This window comes from Mesoplodon bidens (assembly GCF_964165515.1).
Source record: "Mesoplodon bidens genome assembly, chromosome: 4".
NCBI classification, from domain to species: Eukaryota; Metazoa; Chordata; class Mammalia; order Artiodactyla; family Ziphiidae; genus Mesoplodon; species Mesoplodon bidens.
Window position 1 is genome coordinate 53,179,643 of NC_138160.1, and position 9,515 is coordinate 53,189,157.

The window sequence follows — 9,515 nt, forward strand, 5'->3', positions numbered from 1 at the left end:
ATACACCCCAAGGAAGTCTCAAGAACTCAGAAATATTATTTGGATTTACATCATTTCTAGGAACTTTGTACCTTGTTAAATAGAATTGGGTTTTAAAAAATGATTTCTGATCATTTGTACTAACATATTAACTTTATTACAGGGAAACTAAAACACGAGACCTTTATAGTACTAGAAGCACTTTCCTGTGATCTGCAAACACTAATTTTTACTAGTATGTATATGAATGTACAGGCATGTTTGTATGTATTTATATATTCCTTTATATTTGCAAAGCTCTCAAGCATGATGAAAACTCTGCCAGGTTATACATTACCTCCAGTATAGGGTTTCCAGTTATAATACTTTCCACGGAAAGGCATATTGTCAAAGTCTGCACACTGTTTCTCTCGAAAATCCCGGGCCCCCAAAGGACATGGCTAAAATAAAATAAAATCATAAATAGTATGATTGTTGAAAAATACCAAAACCAAGGGACAATGTCCCTAAAATTAAAAGTGCCTGAACTCCATCACATTAGCTCACTCCCTTATTCTCTGGCTATAATTCTGGCATTTGCTTTACTGTTTTACAACCAGTATTATGCCTGAAGTGTCTGAATTGTAATCTTAGCCACAGAAGAAATAACTGAAGTAGCTTAAACAAAGTTAAGTGTTAGACAGTTTCCATATAACTTTACACTCAGATGCATCTCATAGTCCACTTTGCAATCAATCCATCAGGTATCTCCTTATAAACAGACATAAAAACTAGATGAAGAAACTAAAACACAAAATCCTTTTCGGTAACAGTATTTGAGGTCCAGTTGCCACAGCTACTCCCAGCTCTTTATTTTAAGAAATCAAGAGGCAGGTTTGTAACATGACATTCAGCACTATTAATTGTGGTTTGGATCCCAACTACTATAGCTGTTTACTGTCTAGCCCTGACAAAAACCATATTTTAAGATGTGGAATGAATTGGGCAAAATGCTAGGCCTCAAGTCTAAACACCTTTAAATTCAAGGAATTCGGACTTATTAAGATTTACATTTAATCTATTAACATCACAGAAAATAAAATACTAAATTTTCAAAACATGTACATGTGTTGGGTGGTGGAGGAGAGAAGGATGTTGAGAGGGTGAAGAGAGGATTATTTGTTTTTAAAAGTTTGGAATGCTTCTTCTGCCTCAGTTTTTTAGAGAAGAAAATCTTGCCAATCTAGTTAGGTCTGGATTCCAAATACCACAGGGCCATCCTAAATTTAATCTTAAAGTTCACAAAGAATTAAAAGTATAACTTCTCATAGTGTTTGAGGAAATATGACCTGATTTGACTTATCTTTTAGAGTTCTGGAGCAGTAGCACTTAAAAAGCAAAGTACTGCTTTTGAAACATGGGTGGGGAAAACATTTCCCTTAAATATGACAGAACAAAATAAGTCATTAGATAAAAGTCTCAATTGTGAATAAATGGCGAGTATGTTACAATCTCAGAGATCATTTTGAGAACATTTTACTACCCTCCCTTAGATCTCTACATTTACTTTATACAGTTTCCTGAGATCAGTACATTGCAAATGGTCCCTTGAAGCATGTGCAAAACTAATAGACCACAAGGTGCAAATATGTGCATGGCCATCATTGCTTCCTATATACTGTGGTTAAAATTTCTACCATATCAAGTCCAAAGCCTCATATTCTGAAAATAGTGACAGCAGGTCTACATTCTGTTATGAGCCTTGCATTTTAAAATATTTTCTGCACATTAAAATATGAGACTGCAATGCTAAACCTAATTGGTTCTGCCTGTTGAATTATCCTTCTTATTTGCCTTTTAAAAAATGAAAAATAACTATTTACCATAGGTTACATAGTGCATGATGCTGGAAGGATATGCTTCCAGGGTCTTTTGTTTCATGGTGTGCTAATCTTTGGAATAAAGAAATGCTTCCCTTTACAAGCCCTTTTCAGGGAATCCCAGAAAACGACCAAGGTTGTCAGTGGCTTTGCCACGTAGCAAGACTAGTTTTTAAGCAAATATCATCAATTTAATAAAACACAGGTAATTTGAAATCTAGCCACAAGTTTTCACACAATACTTAAGTATTTGTAAAGCACCAACCACCTAAAACTTCACCCAAGCATGACTTTCAATCTATTTGGAGTAACAAGATAAAAACGGAAAAGCTACAGCCCTATCTCAGGCAATAAGTATATGACAGCACATTATAGATTGTCTACAGGTGCTGTATATAGGTGAAAGATCAATGCGTCATGTGATTAGTTAGGGAAATATTTGTTGAGGAAGAAAATCTTGAGTATATTATAAGAATTATAATAAAGTATCATATATACTTATTCTTTATAATATTACAAAGTATTATAGGAACTGAGCTGGTTAAGAAAGAAAAAGGACTCTATTAAAAATGAAGCCAAGTAAAGCCATGGGGACAGGAAAGAAAAGGTCATATTTTGGGAATAGTTGGACAACAGCTATCCTGGATGAAAGAAAGGAACTGTATAGAAGCATAATAGATAGCATTTCATAGATAAGAACCGGTTAAAAAAAAAAAGTCCTGAATTAATAAACTAAGGCATCTCGAGGGCCACTCACTTAAAACAAAACCAAACAGGGACTTCCCTGGTGCTCCAGTGGTTAAGAATCTACCTTCCAATGAAAGGGACGCAGGTTCGATCCCTGGTCGGGGAACCAAGATCCCACATGCTGCAAGGCAACTAAGCCTGTGCACTGCAACTACTGAGACCGAGTGCTGCAACTAGAGAGAAGCCCCGCGCGCTGCAACGAAGAGCCCGCCTGCCGCAATGAAAGATCCCACGTGCTGCAACTAAGACCTGACGCAGCCATAAATAAATAATAAATAAAAATAAAAAGTCTCTCTTCAAAAAAAACCAAAAATGAACAAAAATCCTATTCTTAACTATCTTGTAATTATTATCCCAGATAGAAGAGAAGTAAAAGGTCCAAAAGGAGGATATTACTGTTTAATGACAAACTTGGATAACATTTCATAAGATTTCTGATCTATTCTTTTCCTGTGATAACCACTCCCAGGTTCAGCGTAATAAGAATATTAACAATAAGAACACCTACTTACCTTTTTCTAAGCATTTAGTAAGTACCTATCTCATGGCACACTGTTCAGAGGTCTCTAGATCTGTATCTATTTAAGCTCTCTCAACACTCTCATAAGGTAGCTATAATTAATAATCCCATTTTATAACTGAGTAAATTGTGTCCAGGAAGGCTGCTTAGTAATAGTTTCAAGGTGCAAAGACACTTCCTGCATCTGAGTGGGGGCCTCCTCTGGACTCTCTAAATGCTGCAATAGGTTTTTAAGTTCTTAAGATGTACGAAAACCTAATAGGAGTAACTTGGGTTCTAGACCTAGCCTTGTCTTTACCAGCTATAAGTTTATCTGCTCCAAACTACTTTTTTTCTTATTTACAAAATGAGAGAGCTGAAAGTAAGAATTTTGGAGTAAGACAGACCTGGATTCAATTCTAACTTATGTATTTAATTCATAGCCCTCAGCAATGTACTTAATTTTCCAAGCCTCATCTATAAACTGGAGATAACATTAGTATTTACTCAGTAGGTGAGGATTCATGTAAACTGTTTAGCTCTGTACCTGCTACTGGTAGCAAACAATAACCATTAGCAGTTGTGTGGTATTTGCTCTAGGCATCCTTAGACTCATTCCTCACCATTCTCTTGCTCTGCTCTTTATTTCGGGGGAACAAATCTGCAGGCTCCATTTCCTAGGCCTCTGTGTAAGCTGACTTCTGGTTGAGTTCAGGCAACGGAAGGCACTAGTCAGAGAAGCCAGGGTATTTCTCTCATTTCCTCTCTACCTCAAGCAGCATCTTGGGCAGAAGTAGAATATTTTTGTGGCTCCAGTATCAGACAACAGCCACCCCAACCCCCAGTTGTATGGTTCCAGATTCTGCTGTGTGATTTCAGCCTCTAGGCTTTAATAAAACTACCTCCTTCCTATGTTTTTCTGGTAGGAGTGGTGGTATCTTTCTGCTGACGCTGATCTATGGGCTTGTCAGCCTCTTCCATTATCCACGTAACCGATTCTTTGCATTAGATCCCCTCTGTTTAAATATCTAGAGTGGTTTATATTATTATGGTTGGATCTTTACAGATAAAATAGTTGATGATGATGATGATGATGATGAAGAAGGAGAAGAAGGAGAAAAGAAGGAGGAGAAGGAGGAGGGAATAGTAGTAGTGGTAGTGGTACTCGGGAGACTGAATAGAGATATGTTTCCTTGTGTTATATTTTGCAATTTATTGGTTAAGGGCAGAGGTTGGCAAACTTTTTCTGTCAAGGGCCACACAGTAAGTATGTTAGACTTTGTGGGCCTTATAACCTCTGTTACAACTACTCAACTGTGATATCATAGTGTGAAAGAAGCCATAAACATTATGTAAATGACAGTCAGGGCTGTGTTCCACTAAAATCTTATTTACAAAAAGAGGCGATGGGCCAAATTTTACCCAGAAGGGGCAATTTGCCAACCCTTGATTTCGGGTGTTAACATATAGATACATGTCTGGCAGCATTTTGCAGAAGAACCAAGCTCAATTATTAATTTTTGACTCAATACAGAATCAAACACTTTTAAGAATTGATGTCAGAATATAATATAATTCGCACAAAACTCTTAAACTTCCTGTACAGTTACCTCCAAAGTGGTCACACAATCTGTATAATCTACAGAAAGATAGATCAAATACTTTTCAGACAGCTGCAATTATCATCTGGTTCTTTCTTTCAGCCAAAATCTGTCTTCCTTCCCATAACCCAGTGGTCTTGCACCTTTCTTCTGGACCCACACTGAACAAATCTAATCCCTTATTGAAAGGTATCTAGACCTTGATGGCTTTCCTATGGGGACATAATAACTTGTCATTAGTACTCTTAAAACCAGGCACCAAGAACTGGCCTTAAGTGTCTTCTTTATATGCAGCAAATATATATAAAAAGCTTTTATATATAACATAGGATTCTAGGCTCTGGAGAATAAACCAATCAGATTAGGTCCCTGCTTTCCTGGAGCCCACTGTAGTTGGAGATGAGAAAGAAGAAAAATAAAGCAGGGTACTAAGATGGCGGGGTGGGCTGGGCACGGGTGAGGGAGTTGTTTTAAATGGTAGAGCAAGAGAAATTCTCTCTGATAAGGTAGCACTTGAGCAGAGAGTTAAAAGAAACTGAGGAAGTGACTTACATATAAACCTGTGAAAAGAGTGTTCCAGGAAACATTAAACGCCAAAGCCCTGAGGCAGGAGTGTTTAGGATGTCCACAGAAAAACATGGAAGATGGAAGGTGCTGTAAATTGGAAACTGTAGTAGACTTGGGGACTTGACCCCATGCCTTTCTGTTTCTAGCATATATCAGCTAGTGTTCTGTTCTCTTGATTTAAATGTTTCCTTCAGTGAATGCTCTGAATCTGTGTTGATTAGAAATAAGCTCAGTAGGAGTTGTGTATTCCGGCTGCAAAGAATGAAAGATCAAAGAAAAGAGTAACTTCTTAAGGAAAAATTACATAAAATATATTTTTGTTTTGTTTAAGAATAGTGGAGAGTTTAGGGAGTAATGCTTTTTAAGTTACTTAAGTATAATAAATGTTGACACTATGCAGAAACCTCAACAGAAAACAGTAGGCATAAGCAACAAATTTTTTAAGTGAAGCCTGACAGGTTTCCAGCCTCCTAGTATTAACACTTATCAAGCATCCTCTTCTTCTAAAAAGTAACCAGCAGGGCCCCACATAAACCCAGAAAGCAACACTGCAGGTCTCAGTATCTTTTGATCTTAGTATTTTCAAAGATACAAAAAGTTAGTATTAGTATCTTTTTTCACTACTTTTTTTTTTAGAGAAATATGTGAGTTAGCACATTCTAGAGACTATCTTACGCTTCCAGTTATACTGATAGATTAAAAGAATCTCCTTTGACTATGCTTTTTATTGGCAGATGAATCTTAAAAAAAAAAATTCCCTGGGGCATAAAAGTTGCTGCAGAAAGAAAGCTTCTGCTGACCAACTGTCTAGGGGCATTTCTGTTACTAGAGTTGTAATCTGGATTTTATCCCAAAGAATAGGTGACCTTGGAAAGTCCCGGAATCTCTTTATGCCTTCTTTTTTCATTTGCAAAATACACCCCAAATACCCTTACCTTCAAGAGCAATACATCCCAAAATGTTTTCCAAATGAGGAAAATTCTGCAAATACTGTATTATATCTTATGGGTAATAAAGAGTGAGAAGCAAGCCGAAAATGAAACTCTTTCCCCCCTTTCCCTTTCCTCTTTTCTTCCTAAAAAAAAGATGTGTAGGCTGGGAAGATACCAGCATTCCTACAGGCTGGGAAGATGCCAGGATTCCTACAGCCTCAGGGAACACAGCAAAATGAGCAAAACTGGCATTTTGTTCTTCTACTCCCTTTCTCTCTCTTTCCCACCTTCTGCTTCTTCTTCCTTTCTTACTTTCATGCCAGATGCACTTGTGCTTCTTCACTATTACACTGGACCAACCTTCTACACTCCCCAAATTTAATGTTCTTTTTCTTCAGGATAGCAACATACTCTTAGTCAATTATACCCTATTAGTTGAAGGAGCATAAGTGGAGGCTGGATTTCAACCTTTGCTTTGCTTAGCAAGTCATGCACTTGACATGAGACTGTGAAGAAGGGACATATTTCTGCTTGTTCACCCAGACAGGAGTGATATACATAAAGATGCCGCATGGGCTAACAAAAGCCTTGCTTCCACACCCTCTTTTACAAGTTGCATACAAAACTCCTGATTTCCTAATTATAAGGTACTGTCTAATCAGTTTATTAAAGTAATTCACAAGGGCATATCCAAGGTTAAATTTAGTGTTCAATGCATGTAGTGAATCATTTCAACCCAGTTTTGAGGCAAACTGCTCATATTTTCTCCCCCAAATAGTTTCTGCTTCTGGGGGAGTAATTTCACTGTACCTTTACTTCTGAAGAAAAAGAAAACAAAAGCCTGATAAACCTACACTGTCTAGACAAACTTAAATCTAGCTGTCATGTTTGATACCATAATCTTGTATGCAAGTTTTCAAAATTAAAACTATTTCTATATGCCTTGTATGGCCTAAATTTAATTTAAATGTCATCTATCCATAGCATGACCCTTTCCCCTAAGCCTGTAAAGATGTTAAGAAACAAACTTTTACTTTGTGATTTTTTAAATGTCGCTTTAAAGAACAAAATAAACAAGAAAGCTCTATTCTGTGCTTAAAAGCTAATCTTTATTTCTCACAACAAGATGCACTCTATAAAATTCATACTAACCTAAAGATTAATGACACTGCTCCTGCTATTTTTTGCCATTTTATATATATGTGTATCTATACATATATCTATACATATATACACACACACACACATATATATATACATATATATGAAAGTATACTTTTATAAGTATATTGAAGTATATGAGAATAATGTGGTTGATAAATATATGTTTTTTAATTATAACTTGGGACACAGTTATAACACTGTTAGTTAATGGATCAACTCTGTACCTTGGCATCACTTACCCCACACCTTTCCCTGGGGGCAAGGTCTGTGGTTTCATAATTGTCCTCAGCTATCTGGTTCTGCTGCAGGGTAAGGTTAGACTGGAAGTAAGACAATGTCAAAGGTGACCAAACTCTTTCAGAGCTTGCTTTGCCACAACCACCTCCCGAAGGCTCCATCTGTTATAAGAGTGCTAGAGCAGCACTCAGAAATTCTATGCCTTACTGAATCCCTTCCAAGACACTAGCCTGTTGCTGAGCTTTAGTTCCTCGTTTTAAAATATTAAGAAACAAAACAAAACCCTGTCCTTCCCTTTATAAAAGTGATTTGAAGACTTGATGAGGTTATATAAAAAGTACTTTGTAATCTATAAAACATAAATGTATACAGTAATAGCTACACTGTAGTAAATACAGATTAAGTACCAGGAATAGCACTAGATGTTTTAAAGTGTTACTTCTTTTTTTTTTTTTTTTTTTTATTTTTGCTGTACATGGGCCTCTCACTGTTGTGGCCTCTCCCGTTGCGGAGCACAGGCTCCGGACACGCAGGCCCAGCAGCCATGGCTCACGGGCCCAGCCGCTCCGCGGCATGTGGGATCTTCCCAGACCAGGGCACGAACCCGTGTCCCCTGCATTGGCAGGTGGACTCCCAACCACTGCGCCACCAGGGAAGCCCCAAAGTGTTACTTCTTTTAATTCTCAAACAACCCTGCAAGTTTGATATAATTATACTCTTTATATAGGAGTTCTCTGAAGTTTAGTGAAGTTAGGTATCTTGTCAAGGTAAAATAGAAACAATCCTGTTATAGTCAGGATTAAATTTAAGTCAGCTTGAATCCAAAGTCCATACCTTTTTCACTACAGTACTACTTCTGAATATAGGCTATACTTTTCCTGTGTACCACAACCAAGGCAATGACACCATTTAATGACCTTACGCAATGAAGAAAAAAACTGCAGAACAGCATGTGCCTCTAGCAAAGCTGACTGAAAAAAATGTCCCTGTACTACATAACCTATGCTTAAATTTTAGAACAGACCACAGATGACCTGGAAAATCCTTTGTCTCCATAATTTTTTATAGCTTTGATGCATAAAATAAAGGAGGAAATGAGATGTTTAAGATGCAAGAATAATATGACTTCCCCCCAGCCAAGGTGGAGCTTAGGCTTTTCACCAGAAGTTCTATCCTAGTCACATTATCAAGCAGACATGCAAATCACAAATAAAATGGAATAGGAAAAACACAAGGATTTTCTGGAAAATAGCTAAGCAACACCAGAACATTCTTTTTAGAAATGTAGAAGAGTCCTTTGCACAGTAGCTAATATTTCTTCTTTAGGCTTTGATATAAAATTTGGTTTATAAACTCAATACAGCAATATCTTTACTCTTGACAAATATCAAGTTTTCAAGTATTTATAACACTGACCTATAAATTCTGCTACTTAAAATACTTATACTATGTACACCAACTTTTACCCTCTGAGAACATTTTGCATGATAGTTTCAGTCACTGCAGTGAAAAATTGCTCAGGAAAGCAGAAATGCCTGCTTAATAGTCAATATTCTTTTTTGTCAATAAAAAGGAGATTCCATATACATAATAAAGTATTTTTTTAGCAGCTCTTGAGCAAACACTTTTTAGAAGATTGAGCACAGATCTGGGGTCTTTATTTCTCATAATGGCTCTACCTGATAATCATGCTAGTTCCTACATTTGCTCATTTATAAAAACTGTCAGGACCTTAACAATCATTTATCTTTAAGTCCAAAGAGGACTTGAACCCTCAGCATCATGACTTCCATAAATCTCTGCTCTCCAAACCCAAGTTCCCTAAGACCATATCTATTAGATTAGTTTATGATCCCAAATATTCTATTGAAGTTCTTGGTTTAATAGTGAGAGCAAACTTCATCCAAATATCCTATGTCTTTAGTAGATG

At 36.8% G+C, this 9,515-nt stretch overlaps 1 protein-coding gene across 11 annotated transcripts in view; it reads right to left on the reverse strand.

Annotated features, from left to right (window-relative positions):
* ADAMTS6 (ADAM metallopeptidase with thrombospondin type 1 motif 6) overlaps positions 1–9,515 on the reverse strand; it is a 270,592-nt gene that overhangs the window by 71,933 nt on the left and 189,144 nt on the right. For 10 of the 11 annotated variants that reach the window (XR_014015831.1, XR_014015832.1, XM_081233911.1 and 7 more), the window contains one exon: positions 317–419. The exons of the other annotated variant lie outside the window; for it this stretch is intronic. Coding sequence is in view for 8 of the 10 variants with exons in the window: in XM_081233911.1 (XP_081090037.1) it covers positions 317–419 (103 nt within the window). In the remaining 2 variants the exon portion in view is untranslated. The remainder of the gene's footprint in view (positions 1–316; positions 420–9,515) is intronic. 11 annotated transcript variants of the gene reach the window in all.